Genomic DNA, 16,376 nt, shown 5'->3' on the forward strand with positions numbered 1-16,376 from the left:
GATTAACATTTAACTTAAAATGATTGTGAACTACTGCTGAGAATCTGTCCTTAGACCAGTAACTAGAGGAGCTAGGACAAACTCCTTGCTACATAAATTGATGTTTATTGCATTTGATTTGAAATGGTTTATACAAAGAATGCAAAATTACCCTTGGATAAGCAGGCTCCCTCATAAAGCTTTTGTGCAGATAAAGACACACAAACTTTATAACCATATTTCTAAACAACTTCCCGTCCTTAGTTTAAATATTTAAATGAAAGATTTTGTTAACGATGCTGATTAAAATGTGTAGACAGTTCATGCCCACAACTACAAAAATAATTTCACAGCAAGCAATAGAATTACCAGTAGTTCGGCTCTCTACTGTAGAGATACAGAAAGATAACAAGAGGTAAATGCAAGGAAAATAAGCCATTAGCCGTTCAGCTGCATATTCAGTATTCAGTGTCCCCACTTAAGATTTTAGAGCTAATTTCAAATTGAACCAAAATATCTGCTGCTGCTCTTCCTCACCAGCAGGCCACTCCAGGTAGGTCTTTGTGTTCATTATCTTCCGCAGTTTGCAGAACCTTTTGGGAATCGCTTTGCTCTGGATGGGCTCCAGGAGGATGAGAATCGCCGCATCGTTGTTCTCATCAAAGAGGCGGAAGTGCGTGAAGTCCAGCTCGTATTTGCACCACTCACTCTGCACAAAGTGCTCCGACAGCACAAACAGCGTTTTGTGGCTTTTCTCTATGGAGTCGATGATGTTGTCCACAATCCACTTCCCAGGCACAAAGTCCCGTTTATGGAGGCACAGTCGAAAGGGGGGACAGGCCTGCTCCAGCTCCTGCACCATGATGTTTTCTACCCAGTCAGAGTCATTCTCACTGTAGGAGACAAAAGCATCGTAGCAGATATCCTTTGGGGGGCCTTGCTTGGGTTTCCGCTTGGCTCGAAGCCATGCCCAGGTCATTCTGAGGTACCAGATGGCGTGATACTTGTACCCAACGACCACGAGGACGAGGATGGCCAGGAACACCAGAGCACAGATTAACGACACCGTGAGGGATCTGTGACACTCCATCAGTGAGGGATGCACTGCTCCAACCTGCTCCCCTCTCACCGCCAAGGGAGAATCACAGATGTAGTTTTCCGGCCACCCCACTAAGATTTGGGCTATTCCAGCCTGATGGTGAATGAAGGAGAGGAATTCACAGGAGCAGATAAAGTTATTGTCACTGGCATCCAGCATCTCCATTTTCTTAAAGGACTCAAACTCTTCCTTGGAGAAACTGTTGAGTTTGTTTCTTCTGATTGTCATGGCCACCAAGTTAGGAATGGGTGCAGCATCAGGCAGGGTCTTCAGTTGGTTTTTTGCGATGTACAGCTCTTTGAGAAAAGGGAGCTGCAGAACAAACTCTTTCAGATTATTAGTGCTGACATCCAAAACTTCAAGAGTCAAAGGAATGCAGGTTGTTAATTTAGGAATTTGAGTGCTGGAGAGATTTAAATGTTTCAGGTTTTCCGGCCATTGACACATGTCTGGAATCTCACCAAAATTATTTTGACTAATATCCAAGAGAATTAGATTTCTCAGGTGAGATAAACTTTTGCCTGTCATTTTTAAGTCACTCAGTGAATTCTGACTTAAATTTAGAATTTGCAGTATGGGCCAACCACCCTGACAGGCTGAATGCTCCAAACTCTGATCTCCAAGCAAATTCCCACTAAGGTCAAGATACTCTAATGACAAAAGATGTTGAGAAAGTTTGCATGGTACCAAAAAGACCTTGGTATCTTCGACTGTGATTTTGGTAAGATGAGATATTAGATCTACAACAGCCTTAAGATCTGAAAACAAATAAAATTCTTCTATAGATAATTTCTCTATTGTTACAACTTGAAGAGAACGTGATTGGTTTACATGAATTTGTGTACTCCAATGACCAGTTCCCAAGAGTCTACAATCTTTCACCTCTACTTCCATTAATTCTGACATATCTTCTACAATGCTGATCATCTCAGGTACAGTTGCATCTGTAAACAAAACCTGTTTGAAAGAAATTTTCTTTGCAAAAGAAGACGACATGAGTCTCAATTGTTGCATTTCAGCAGGTATACTGAATGCTATTTTTCTCACTTCTAACCATACAACAGAGTGCAGAAGATCCCCTACAATCACTGAGAACACATCCACACTTTTTAGGTTGATGATCATGTGATGTATCTTCCTGACCAGTTTCAAACTTCCTGGCTCGTACCGACTGAGATTGCTGCCATCAATCCACAGCTCGGTGAGAAGCGTAATGCCCTCAAAGTTTCCTTGCCTTATTGTGGAGAACTGTGGATTGCCCAGGTAGAGAGAGCTCAGGTTTCTCAGGTTAGAAAAGCAAGAGCTTTCCCCCAGGTCGCTGTAGGAATTTCCTTGAATGTTGAGGTGCTGGAGTGAAAAAAGATGACCAAACCATGCAGGAGACAAATGAGCCAAGCTGTTATTTGATAAGTCCAAGAGCTCCAGTTTTGCAAGGGAGCGAAATGAATCCTCCTCTATCGAGCTAATTTCATTGGACAGCAGCAGCAGGACTCTCAGGTTCACAGCCTGCTGCAGATCATGTGCCCAGATGTGCTTTATCCTGTTGTGGGCCAGGTTTAACCCTGTGATTTTACCTGTGAGCCCCGAGGGAATGAAGTTCAGACCCTTGGAAGAACAGTTGCAAAACTGAGTGGCATCACATGAAGGACACGCTTGCTTCAAAGCTTGCTCTTCAGAGAGGTTTGCCATTAAGATGATGTAGATGGCCAACACTCGCCCAGTATGTGTCATCATTATTTTGCCTAAAATTTGAAATACAGTTGGAGTTATATTTTAAATATAACTAAAACATAATCCTTAGAAATCTGTCATATTGAAGGTACTATGAAAATATGTGTTTTTAAAGCTGTTCAGAGAAGAACAAAAAAGACATATTGTACAGAAATATTCCAGCATCACTTGCCAGGTACAAAATCTATTAAGTTTGTTTGGTTTTTTTTTTTTTTTTCCTAACTTTAGAATGAGGAATATCAATTTAACTACCAAATTCACAGATCTTTCACAGATGCAGATGAATATCTGATTAATCATAGCACTATTACTGATTTGGTTCTTTGCCTGTTTAAAACATAGCCATCTCCCAGGAATCATATACACCCTCCTTCTCCCTCCTCCTCCCCATCCTAGGTCATTTTCCTTTTGTAGGTAGGTTTTATTTTGTATGTTCATTCTTTACTATAGGAGGTCTCCTGTATGCATTCCGAATCATGGTCACATCAATAGCTGTCAGTGTCTTCTGGGAAAAAGTAACTTTCATATTTAATACTCACTTAAAGCATGCCTCTGCATCTCAACTCTGACAACAGGGAGGAAAAGACTGCATATATTTCAGTCCCTTTTCTCAGTTTTTCTGCCTTTGGCTCTTCTGTCTGTAAATGTGCAAGGATCAGGAAGATAAATATTTGTCTGGATGTCTGTGTAGGCCATCATTACTACACTGTGAGTGGTAACTAGGGCAGTCCAATATTGCTAATGAAACTTAAGCCAGTAAAAATGACCATTGTAATCTACTGATTCTTAACTCTTCCTTTGTACTGCCACAGCCTCTTCATGTGCTAGGGGATTTCTCTGTTTTGGGTCTCTGTGGCAGTGAATGGTCCAGGCCCCACCATGAGAGAGAGAGACAGGGGCTTTTGGAGCCTCCTGTGGATCAGCAGGCTGGACTGGAGCACCTTCTTCCAGCCCTGCAATCTGTTCCTCATCTTCTGGACTGTAATGAGTCAAGAGCATCCACACAGTCGTAGATCCTCTGTCTCACTTCTCTTTCTGCACATATTCGTGGCTTTCATTATTCTCATTTGCCATGGCTTTTTGTATTACATAGCTTGCCATGGTATCCAGTCCTTCCCCCTCTCAACAAAGTGACACTAATTCTACAGTCCCTCTGAGGAGTCGGAAAAAACAATTCTTTAAGCCTGAGAGGACTGTTTTCCTTTCAAAACCTTGTTACATACTGAATTGTAACTCTTTTTCATTTATATATGGCTTTGTTGGCAAGGATCAAAGAGCACTTGTAAAGTATGAGATAACCTTCTCCAGTGTATCATAAGACGAGTGGGAGGTATTTCATTGAAGGTGAAAAGTGTGAACCAGTCCTAAAGAGGCCAATGAAAAAATTCCCAAAGATCATCATGGGCTCTGTATCTGGTTAGTTTGTTTAGACTGGCTCATTGAGGAGCACTTTCTCCTTCAGTCATCCTACTGAAACTCAGAGCAGGAAATCTACTGTACTTTGAGTTCATATCCTGATTTGTTTTACAACAGTTGACCTATGCAGACAAGTCCTGTCCTGTGTTAGTCTTAACCAGAGTTGCTTTAAATTACTCAAAAGTGGCAGAATTAGCTATGACTGGGTGCCTGGGGAGAGGAAGAAAGGATGTGGATAATTTTTTCAATCTCTTGATTTCTTACCACATGAAAGTATTTTGACCTCTTGTGTTATTTTCCTTTAATCTCCATCTCTTTCTGATGTAAAGCTCAGGGTCTTGATTCCTCTCTCCTGTCTTTAGAAGTCCACAGCTGAGCTGGTTATCCACCATGTCCTCTAAAGTCAGTGGAGAGAATTCACATCATCTAATTTAGACACTATTTTAAGATGTGATGGCTCCAAGAGAAATGACACCATCATCTTAAAATGGAACATCATATTTTAGATATCTAGATATTTAGCCAGGTGAATCCCACCCAAAGAATTACAATCTGTAGTCACACTCACCTGCTGTCCAGCTGAGGCTCTTTTAAAGGCCGCCTTTGGTCATTCCAGGGTGGCTGGATAACACAGTGTTATAGGTTATATGAGCAAGACTATTATTAAGATCAGTTTCACAAGCAACAAATTTAAGTAGAATTTTTTTTAAGTGAAGAGCAAGCCCAAATTGCCATAGAAATACTTACTATTAGAAAAAGAAACAACCAGGCAACCTGCTCATCAAAATCTACTTACAGGTAGATTATTTACAGATGGAACATTGACAGAATAGAAAGGAACTGGCCAGGTCCAACGCTGGAAATACCAGATGAGCCTAACTACTCTCCACCTTCCCATTTTGAAACCAACCAGGGCTGGACTGCAGGATAGATCTCATTTAGGTGTTACAAGGAAGCAGTTCTTTATTGTCACTCACCTGAGCATCTTCCCCAGTTTTCTTTGCCTGTCTGTAATGTGGGGCCCCAGGGAAGTCTCATTTCTACTCTCATTCATTTTCAGTCATTCTCTTGCCCTTCTCATTCCTGTCTAATAATGCAGCTTAAGACTCTGAGCTACAGAGTCCTTTCAGTCCCCTGCACACCTACGCACAAATACAGCCCCACTCCACAATATCCTCACCCTGCCAAGGAATTACTTTTCCCCATTGTACTAGGAAGAAAAAAATGTTGCCATATGAAAATTGGAATGCAGTTAATATAAAAATGGAATTTGCACAGATGCCTTTGTGCTATAAGGGACTGTGATGAACTAAATTTGCAAATTGTTTCTGGTTTATGGACAAAAGACCCAAGCCTTCAGGTGTGCTCTGGGTTATCTTTCTTGGCCTAGGCCAGTAGAAGTATTTGAGGGAATATGTACACATTTAAAAAAAAAAATAAAGTGCCAACAGGAAGAAGATCTATAAATACTCATGGCAACAGCTAAAATAAAACACTCAAGTAGCATGCAAATTGATCCTAGGTTGGGAAATAGTATCAAGCTAAAAGAGGGCTGTTAAGTTTTAATGGGGTTAAGCTGTTAAACAGATTCTGCAGTGTGAGAGGTGAAAGGATCAGGCCACCAATAGACTTGGAAAAGCTGTTACTTTCTGCTTAGTTGTATGTGGGTTACATATGTCCTGGATATCACCCACCAGCATTGTTCTAACAGTACACATCTGAGCCCAGTGCCCTGAGATCATTGCTTAATGATCTCTTACTTGGGTGGATTCCTAAAACAAAAACAGCCTATGTTCAAGACCAGCCTTCCCTGGGCATGTGGTAACAATTTCAATAAATGAATGGGAGAAAGCACCTACAAGGCACCCTGCCAAGAGGAAATGGAGCAGAAGAGGCATGGCCTGACCCAACTCATCTCTTTTTCATTTTTTCATAAAGCAGTAGTTTTCCTCTCCCCCCACCTTTCCTGCAGCACCCTGCTCCCATCATGTGCCGCAACACACTCAGGAAGCCTGCTTTTTGCTGCCTGCCTCTCAGCCAGCTGCAACTGCACCTGCCAGCACTGTGGCTGCTGGGAGCCAGAAGTGCCTCCCTTGCCCCACATTCCCTGCAGGAGCCAGTCCCCTGCCCAGCAGCCTAAAGCATCATGAAAACCCAATGCAGAGAAGATATTAGCCAGACCCTTCCCAGTGCTCCCTCCTTCTGCTTGCTGTGGCTTTGCAGCTCCTCTTTCTCTCCTTGCATCTCCAGCCTTCACCCGCCTGCAAACTCACCTCTGTGCAGAAGAGATTCCCTGGGACTGCAGCTTAAGCTCTGGTATTAGGATGATGGTTTTTGCCTGTTTCATCCTTGAACTCTCTCTTGGTAATCGCTCCTTTACTCTGCTTCCTCTCTCATTACTGTTTCTTTTTTGTTTCATGTCTCTGCCTTGGCTACAGAAGCAGGGAAATTCCCACCTAGGAGATCCAACTGGCATAAGATCAATAAGATTATCAATCTTCTTAAACAAATGAACCCATAAAAGTCTGGGTCTTTGCTAAGGACGTGCTCTACAAAAGCCAAGGCTGCTTGCTGCTGCCTCTGTTTGACACTCTCTTTAAAATGACCAGCAAGATACTTTTCCCTTCTTACCTCTAGGCACTCAGCCTCCTGATTACTTTTATCAACTGCTCAGTGTTTGCTACTAGTCAACTTGCTCAACACTTACCTGAGTTCAGACTTGACCAGCCCTTGAGCAATCCTCATCTGAGACGGTGAATGAAAAATCCTTTCGTAGCACGCTTAGACTAACACAAGAGATGTCATTACAGCACGAAAGTAAAACCAAGAACTGAAAGTGGAGTTTGCAGGCTACACTCACAAAGCTATGATGTTGTGCATATGTATACAAACACAAATATGTACATGTGTATGTGAATATGTATATATAAAGACACATGTAAGAACATACTATATGTTTGAAAATGTGCATGTATACCTACACATAGACACACATATGTAAGCAAATTTCCCAGTTTTCCAAATACTCACCTGGAAATAGCTCATATGCCAATGCTTTGGTATTTTGCCACAAAATAATTACATATATAAAGTTTAACTGAAGTTCATTTACAATCTTTTGTACATAAGCTCCATCAGTGCAAGCAAAGTGAGGTGTTGAGTTAGAGGAACCCAAACTTCATCTCTTCTCAGAGACAGACTTCAGGTTTCCACATGAATCTCTCTGAAGCATGAGAAATACATGGCAAGTTTGACATGATAAACATCCACATCTACCTACTTGTCTAGATTCCCTTCATAATGAGTGAAGAGTAATACAGTACTTGCAGAAGATAAAGCAGGAAGATGAATTGACCCTTATTAGGGTTTATTTACTCCATTGATTATAAAAGGAAGGTTAGAGCTTAGAGCTGTAAGAGATGCATGTCTCAATGATCAAACATGCTGTGCAAAAACACAGAAACAAAAAGAAATAAGCCAGTCTGCCATACCATCTAGCTGACCCATTAGGGAAAAAAAAAAAAAAAAAAAAAAGCCTGCTCCATACCCACAAATAGAAAGCTACAGATACCTCAGTGGGGTAGAGAGAAGGGAACATGGAGATCCTGAAGGGAGAAACAACCCTTCATAGTGAGAAAGTAACCTAAGAAAAGAAACACAGTGATTTAATGCCCCTGGAGTTAACCACTCTCATTTTGCAAGGTGCCAAGATGCTTCATGCAAAAGTTATTGCATAAAGCCCAAGCTGTGTGATGCTATGAACTCCAGTGTAACTAGACAAAGTAACAGAATTATGAGTGGAGGTACATATTTAGTTGTGTCCTTTTTGCATTGGATAGCAATGGCATGGCTTCAGAGGGCTTATTTTGATCAAATTCCTCAGTTTTTCTTCAGCATTTTAATTTTAAATGTTTTACTATCCATGATGGTACCAAAAATAAAACAAAGGAGAATAGCATAGGGAAGTATTGAAGTATTTTGCTTTTATTTTCCATTGTAAAAAAGAATGGCGTTGTTAGGAAATGTTTGGAGATGTAACAGGAGAAAAGATCCGAGAAATACACTAATTTCAGCTAAATGTATTCAGAAAAGTGTCAAGTCTAGTATGTCTTACCAATTTTGAAAGACCAGAGTCTCAAAAACATTGAAAAGCTTGAAGCTGATCATTTTCCTTAACGCAAAGATGATTATTTCTTCCCACAGCAAAGCCAGTCCTCATCAGGTAGAAAAAGAAAACAAGCATTACTTAAAAGGAATAATCTTGAAACATATCCTTTGTGAAAATGTGCTGAAACAGGGATTACAGACTTCTTCTATGATTTTAAGGCTGCTTTCAGGTTTTTCCAAAATATCTGCTGCTGTTCCTCACCAGCAGGCCACTCCAGGTAGGTCTTTGTGTTCATTATCTTCCGCAGTTTGCAGAACCTTTTGGGAATCGCTTTGCTCTGGATGGGCTCCAGGAGGATGAGAATCGCCGCATCGTTGTTCTCATCAAAGAGGCGGAAGTGCGTGAAGTCCAGCTCGTATTTGCACCACTCACTCTGCACAAAGTGCTCCGACAGCACAAACAGCGTTTTGTGGCTTTTCTCTATGGAGTCGATGATGTTGTCCACAATCCACTTCCCAGGCACAAAGTCCCGTTTATGGAGGCACAGTCGAAAGGGGGGACAGGCCTGCTCCAGCTCCTGCACCATGATGTTTTCTACCCAGTCAGAGTCATTCTCACTGTAGGAGACAAAAGCATCGTAGCAGATATCCTTTGGGGGGCCTTGCTTGGGTTTCCGCTTGGCTCGAAGCCATGCCCAGGTCATTCTGAGGTACCAGATGGCGTGATACTTGTACCCAACGACCACGAGGACGAGGATGGCCAGGAACACCAGAGCACAGATTAACGACACCGTGAGGGATCTGTGACACTCCATCAGTGAGGGATGCACTGCTCCAACCTGCTCCCCTCTCACCGCCAAGGGAGAATCACAGATGTAGTTTTCCGGCCACCCCACTAAGATTTGGGCTATTCCAGCCTGATGGTGAATGAAGGAGAGGAATTCACAGGAGCAGATAAAGTTATTGTCACTGGCATCCAGCATCTCCATTTTCTTAAAGGACTCAAACTCTTCCTTGGAGAAACTGTTGAGTTTGTTTCTTCTGATTGTCATGGCCACCAAGTTAGGAATGGGTGCAGCATCAGGCAGGGTCTTCAGTTGGTTTTTTGCGATGTACAGCTCTTTGAGAAAAGGGAGCTGCAGAACAAACTCTTTCAGATTATTAGCGCTGACATCCAAAACTTCAAGAGTCAAAGGAATGCAGGTTGTTAATTTAGGAATTTGAGTGCTGGAGAGATTTAAATGTTTCAGGTTTTCTGGCCATTGACACGTGTCTGGAATCTCACCAAAATTATTTTGACTAATGTCAAGATTAATGAGTTTGGATAGATGACTTAAATTTTTTGCAGTCTGTTTTAGAGATTTTAGAGAGTTTTGACTTAGATTTAAAGTTTGCAATAAAGGCCAAGCACCTTCACAGGTTGTCTCAGTTAAACGAGTATTTACAAGCAAATTATCATGAAGATCAAGATATATGAGTGATGAAAAATGCACTGCAAGGTTGCATGGTACCATGAAAACTCTAGAACCTGCAATTCTGAGTCTTTTCAGGTTCTTTATTTGCGGCTCTACACCTTCCAGGTTTTGAAACAAATGAAAATTCTGAATTGTTATATTTGTTATTGATACTGTTTCAACAGAACTTAAACCATTTCTTTCAATCTCTTCATTATTCCACAGTCCTGTCCCGTCAAGTACACAATCTATTACCTCTAACTCTTGCAAAGATTTTATTGTCTTCAGTAGTAATATTATTCGACTAATATATTCGTCTGTGAACATAACATCTTTAAATGTAACTTTCTGCATCATAAAGGGAAGTGTAGAATTCTTTATTAAAATTTCTTTTTTAATCTCTAATTTGAGCTCTCTAACTTCTAACCATACAACAGAGTGCAGAAGATCCCCTACAATCACTGAGAACACATCCACACTTTTTAGGTTGATGATCATGTGATGTATCTTCCTGACCAGTTTCAAACTTCCTGGCTCGTACCGACTGAGATTGCTGCCATCAATCCACAGCTCGGTGAGAAGCGTAATGCCCTCAAAGTTTCCTTGCCTTATTGTGGAGAACTGTGGATTGCCCAGGTAGAGAGAGCTCAGGTTTCTCAGGTTAGAAAAGCAAGAGCTTTCCCCCAGGTCGCTGTAGGAATTTCCTTGAATGTTGAGGTGCTGGAGTGAAAAAAGATGACCAAACCATGCAGGAGACAAATGAGCCAAGCTGTTATTTGATAAGTCCAAGAGCTCCAGTTTTGCAAGGGAGCGAAATGAATCCTCCTCTATCGAGCTAATTTCATTGGACAGCAGCAGCAGGACTCTCAGGTTCACAGCCTGCTGCAGATCATGTGCCCAGATGTGCTTTATCCTGTTGTGGGCCAGGTTTAACCCTGTGATTTTACCTGTGAGCCCTGAGGGAATGAAGTTCAGACCCTTGGAAGAACAGTTGCAAAACTGAGTGGCATCACATGAAGGACACGCTTGCTTCAAAGCTTGCTCTTCAGAGAGGTTTGCCATTAAGATGATGTAGATGGCCAACACTCGCCCGGTATGTGCAGTTGTTGTAGGAAACAGAATTTTGCTGTAGGAAACAGAAAGGACAGGTGATAATGTCTACTTTTATTTTTGATCATCTATTGAAAACAATTGAAACCCAGTGTATTTTTGTTAGGAAGTTCAAATTCAAATTTTACCTTATAGTGTTTTCCTGTGACACTAATCTTCCTCTCCTAGTTCAACCACTCAACCTTGGAAACATAGGGCACTCATCTTTGAAGTACAGCCATATAATGTTTGAACAGTCAGAAAGGACCATTTTTATAGTTCTGGTGAATGTGAATGCGTATGAAAAGACAGAACTCTCTTATCTTACATCTTTAGCATTATTCTCCATCTCAGTAATAAACCTATGACTGGATGTTTTTATCCTAAACAGAGAAAGACTGTTAGAAATGCCCATAGACTTAGCAATGTTAGTCTGCCCACCCATTATTACTAACAGGAAGTGCCTGAATGTAAGGACAGAGACCAAATGTTAAAAAGGCATGACTGCCTGGGTAATCCACAGTGTTTGCCCTCTCCTCACTTTAGAAGTGGTGTGTGGCTTCCTACACTGCAAGTTTTTCTGGAAGAGATTCTGGGGTCTTCCACAATAGAGTCTCACAAATCTCAGGGCTTCTGAAAAGCAAAGCCGAGCATGTTTCTGGCACACCCTCCTACCTATTACACAAGCCATTTACCTTCTTTACTGAAAAGGAAGAACAAGCTGATATCCAATCAACAAAGGCTAACACCCTTTTCTGTAAATCAGCACTGGTAATAGATTGCAGTATTAAGATTTTATTGTCACCTTATACACAGCGTATGTATTTAAAATCAATACTGATTTTAATCTACATAAGGTCTATGTTTCCTGCTATTGGTGCCAAAGAACATTTCACTATTGGCTACACCAGAAAATAAGTCACTTATTAAAGCTCACAAGCTGCTGTGTAGACTTTCAATACTGCAAATGAGCAGTATTCCCAAATCCTGAATAGGTAGAAAGTAAACACTTACCTTATGTACTGCATATTGCATTTCTGTCTATTTCTGTACAAGTCATGTACTTTAGGATCCAAGTAGTCACCTCGTATCTGCAATTACAATAAAAGCTGGAAACTCTTTGGCAGGTCAAATGCGATGACAGCCCTGAGGTAAGAAAATATTTTGGCTGTTCTCCTCAGGCAAAACTTTATGTTGACAGTTTCCCAGTTTCATTAACTATTCAGTTTCCGACAAAGAATAGCAGTTTGCACAGCTTTTTCTTTAATGCATGCAGTCCTAACAAAATCATGACTTGAAGTTTGCACGCAACTTGCGAAATGCACCATGCATGACACTGCACTTCAAAGGCAGATTTTAACCACTTCTATTCTTGCGGTTGAATAAAGACACAAAAATAAGCATAGCTTATTCTTGAATTCTCTTCTTGCAAACTGAAATTCAGCTGCAGATCCATCTCCTTTTGACTGTCAGCTTCCATTAGTGAAATGGCTGATGCAATCATTTTGCGCAAGTTATTCTTTCATAATCACTTCCTGCAGTGCAGGAAAGTGCAGAAATAGTTTTTAGATGGAACTGCATTTTGCTCCCTATATCTCTCTACTTTTAATTTTATTTAAATTAAATTGAGGTGTTTACTGTGCTGAGTGACAGAACATCTCTGCGTAACCATGTTATTTTGTTGTGTAGGTTCTACAAATTATTATTAATATATATAAACATTGTAGTCAAATTATTTGCTCATGAAGAACACCAAAGAAATATTACCAACATTTCATTTCCAATAACACTGTAATCCTAAATTATTAACAAATGAATGCATGCAAAATTAAACAATATTCTGTGTCAGAAAAAAAAGATACAGTTTGAAATAAAGTATTTCTTTGTAAACATGTAAGGCATTTTTGAAAGGGGAGGACTGATGATACTTGTTTTAGCCTGAATGGAAACACACTTCAGGTCAAAGGGCCGTCTCACTGCATACATAAAGGGTGAAAAGCCTTACTAGTTCTGAAAGGGAAACTTGTTAAATTCAAACATGAAATTTTTTCTACTGCAGTTTTCTTTTTTTTTTTTTTTTTTTCCTATGCAGTGTCACAGTCTGCTACACTTGCACTGAAAGGTACCTGTCTGAAAATAGGGCTCAGAAACAAACTCTTGCCACCTGCCTAGCCACATGCCCTTATCTCTTTGCCCAAGGATGACAAAGCCCAGACAGAAGCCTCTGTGTGTCTCATAGCAATCCTTCACCCTGCTACATCAAAATTAACATTGCATATCAGGCTAAGAACTCAACACTTTCGAAAAAAACAAACTGAAAGATGGAGAGACCCTTGTGTTTTCTGTCAGTTGCTGAAGAAATACAGTAATTGTAACATTTTTAAAGCAGTTTTGCTGTGCAAAAAAATGAGGTACTTAGAGGTGGCTGTGGGACATAGCAGAGAAGGGAAGTGGCTTTTTAGTGAAGGAATGTCATCAAGTTCCCCAAAGCTGACTCTTTTGTCAGCTCTCTTTTGACTGGAATAATTCTTGCCCTTAAAGAGAGAATACTTTTAGTTTTCAAAACATTTAAAGATATTAATTCCAAGTTTGATGCAACTCATTCCTATTTGTTTTTGTCATCAAAACTGCAACTCTTTGATAAAGTTAAAAACAGTTAAATTTGTAAAGAACTTTAAAGATGACATACATATGAAGCCATGTACAGGATTTAATATATAAAGAACATGCTTTTTCCATGCGTTATGAATTCCCCACCATGCATTTGTAGAAACTCTAGACAGATATCCATTAGTTTTTTTCCAAAGTACTGACTGCCTCCTAACATTCAGGCTTAGCCCTCTCCCATCATACTTCTACACTGGGCCTTGGGCAGTCATTTGTTCATGTAGAAAGCACAGAAGGCCCACCTAAGGACATTATAAGCAGCAGTCACCTGGAGTTTGACCACATTCACCAGGTTAACGGTTTCTGAAGGTGAACAGTGACACCCCAAACCGGCTGTGGCTAGTCCTGATCACAGGAGTCTGAAATCCAAGGGACTCAAGATGGACTTTTTCTATAAATTGCTTAGGGTCAGATAGGCTGTTAGGGGAGCTTGCTTGCTTTCTTTCCTTCTTTATGGCACCAACAGGGCAACAAGACTGACTAATTAGTGTCACAGCTAACTCGGCTGAGATGCAGCTGATGTCTAGATGAAACCTGGTGCAGTCAGCCCCTGACTTGTCTTAATAAAGCTGTGGCAGTCAACGGTGGGACCTGGAGCCATGCCTCTGGCCCAGCTTACAGCAGGAACCATAAAGAAGCAGATAGATAGCTTCAGAACTGGTGCAGATAGGTCTTCTCCCTTACATGGTATCCACTAACCAAGAGATGGGCATTTGCTCCTCAACCCTACATCAGTCTTGAACCTGGACTAAGAAGGACTGATAATACAAACTTCATAGTCATATGCAAGCAACTACAATGCAACACAGACTTTCTGTTTCTCTCAGAAAGAGAGGATTAGAATCACCATGACCTTTTTCCCTTGCTGCAATCCACAAATGAACAGCTTGCTTAAAAAGCCAAGAAATCAGTATGAGTATTCTACTTGTTTCCAGCAACAGGGATAAAGTCTGCAAGTATCACAACTCCTCTCTCTTCATTACAGGTCAATTTATCGGGATTTATTGGGTTATCTGGAGTTAGAAAGGTCTGAGAATGCTCAGGAAGACCAGAAACATCCTCCACAACTGCTGTAAACACAGAAGCTGAGTACTAGCCAGTTGCCTCTGAGATCATCAGTTTCCAAGGTGAGCTGGAGCACTGGCCTCAAAACAACTCCTTTTGAAATCAGAGTGTAAGTGTGAGCAAACTTGTCTTTAAGGTGAGAATATAGTTTGCTTTTTCTCCAGGGTAACCTCATGTTTAGTGTAGAATAATGTTGCATCCTGTGAGTGCCTTCTCTCTTCTCCTCCCTTTCCTGATTGAAACTATGACTGTGCTTCCTCTTTTATAGTACTTTAAAAAGGCACATACTTTCACCAATGCCAGTACATTACCCTTTCCCAGCAGAAGGGCAGAGAGCTTCAACAAGCTGTTTTTGAAAATGCCAATGGTTCAAGTACAGACACTGCACAAATGGCGCAAAACTCCTTTGTCAGAAGGGCTTTATCTCAGCCTAAGACTGAGGTTGAGCTGTGGTAACAATTTTTGAAGCCTTCTTGCTTTAAATTTTACTGTTTATCTGACAGCAGCACAAGAAATACACAGTTCCCTCAGCTGGCTATTCTCTAACCTCCAGCTAGGGCTTTCTTTCTCATGGGTGCACAATCAGGGGATCTCTGCATTGCTTCTTCTAGCAGAGGGACAGACTCCTGACACAACTGTCCTCCACTATTAAGCTGCTACTCTTAGACAGAGCAACTAACAGTGATGAGGGGCCTGTATTAGATGGATGCTGACCAAAATAGACATAGAAACACATTTACGTTTTTTATGGGACAGAATCCCACAGAAATGGGCTTGCTGATCAAAACCACTAACTGAATGTTAACACTAGTCCTCAGACATCAAGATCACTAGGTTTATTTCACCATTCTGTCCTCACTGTCTCCTGCTTTTGCAGTTGTATTGTGTTACCCAAAGGAACCTAGAGTTAGGCTATCAGGCTCTGGCTGCTAGATCTCTGCATCCCTTTTCCTTCTGCAGGCAGAGGTACTTCTCCATCTCCTGCTATACCTGGGCATGTCACACTCTTTAAAGCACTTCCCCTTCACAGTGCCACATTAAGGGCTGAAGACACTGCAGCGAGTCCCTTCCCTTCCTCCCTTCCACCTATATTTCAGCATCTACATTCAGACCTGCTGCCATTTTGCTTTCACTCAGGAGATGAAGAAAAGAGAAGGAAGCAGTACAGAAGGAGCCTAATATATAGCAGGCATCACTCTCCCACAAAACCCTGACTCAAAGAAAAGGCAGAAGTAATAGAATTGGGAAGAAGTTCATGGATTCACTGGACAGCCTGCAGTACTAGCAGAAATTCCTTCCAAATCTTTGCAAGCAGTGCAAACCTTGATACTTACCCCTGGTAACTGAGATCAGCTTGGCTGCAGCTATGCAAGCTGGACTGAGCTTGTGGCATCCTTCTCTGAACCCCCTTAGAAATGGCTGGTGAGGAAAAGAGTTCAAAACTATGTTTGCAGTCTTTGGAGCAGGAGCTATAATATTTGTGTAATTGAAAGCAGAGGGCTTGGCATCATTTCATGATTCTGGAAGCAAAGCCTTGGCATGCACAGCGAGTGCCTATGCTTTAATCTGACTTGCAGGGCTTCGGGTATTCATCTTCAGCTACAAAAAAGAGGAACATTATAATGAAAAATAAACAATCTTAATTCCATTGTGTTCCATATTCAGGCCTGCTTTGCCAGCAACTGAATCCTCTGATTAGATTTGCAGGCTAGAAGTTTAAATGCAGAAGAACAGATTCCACTTATTTTTCTTCTAGGATATACTGGTAT

The 16,376-nt window shown here is 41.1% G+C and overlaps 2 protein-coding genes across 4 annotated transcripts; both read right to left on the reverse strand.

The window, feature by feature from the left end:
- Positions 1–439: 439 nt before the first annotated feature.
- On the reverse strand, positions 440–4,599 carry TLR2 (toll like receptor 2). The gene is made up of 3 exons (XM_062574745.1): positions 4,490–4,599; positions 3,349–3,447; positions 440–2,820 (listed from the first exon to the last, which is right to left on the reverse strand). The coding sequence occupies exons 2-3, from the start codon at positions 3,365–3,367 to the stop codon at positions 458–460; spliced, it is 2,382 nt and encodes a 793-aa protein (XP_062430729.1). The 5' UTR covers positions 3,368–3,447; positions 4,490–4,599; the 3' UTR covers positions 440–457.
- Positions 4,600–8,211: 3,612 nt separating this feature from the next.
- LOC134139947 (toll-like receptor 2 type-1) lies at positions 8,212–16,376 on the reverse strand. 3 transcript variants are annotated; one of them, XM_062574748.1, is made up of 3 exons: positions 15,942–16,027; positions 11,890–11,966; positions 8,212–10,912 (listed from the first exon to the last, which is right to left on the reverse strand). In XM_062574748.1, the coding sequence occupies exons 2-3, from the start codon at positions 11,901–11,903 to the stop codon at positions 8,539–8,541; spliced, it is 2,388 nt and encodes a 795-aa protein (XP_062430732.1). In that variant the 5' UTR covers positions 11,904–11,966; positions 15,942–16,027; the 3' UTR covers positions 8,212–8,538. The 3 variants fall into 3 exon arrangements, with proteins under 3 accessions (XP_062430732.1, XP_062430730.1, XP_062430731.1); XM_062574746.1 differs by lacking the exon at positions 11,890–11,966 and having other exon boundaries at positions 15,942–16,376; XM_062574747.1 differs by lacking the exon at positions 15,942–16,027 and having other exon boundaries at positions 11,890–12,062.

This window comes from Rhea pennata, chromosome 4, assembly GCF_028389875.1.
Source record: "Rhea pennata isolate bPtePen1 chromosome 4, bPtePen1.pri, whole genome shotgun sequence".
NCBI lineage: Eukaryota > Metazoa > Chordata > Aves > Rheiformes > Rheidae > Rhea > Rhea pennata.

What these genes read in the sequence shown, in the direction of transcription:
- LOC134139947 (XM_062574746.1), bottom strand. Translation starts at nt 16,000, where the DNA reads ATGCCACAAGCTCAGTCCAGCTTGCATAGCTGCAGCCAAGCTGATCTC. An exon ending in GCTGATCTCAGTTACCAGGG is followed by an intron (nt 10,913 to 15,941) that starts GTAAGTATCAAG and finishes TGTTTCCTACAG; the next exon opens with CAAAATTCTGTTTCCTACAA.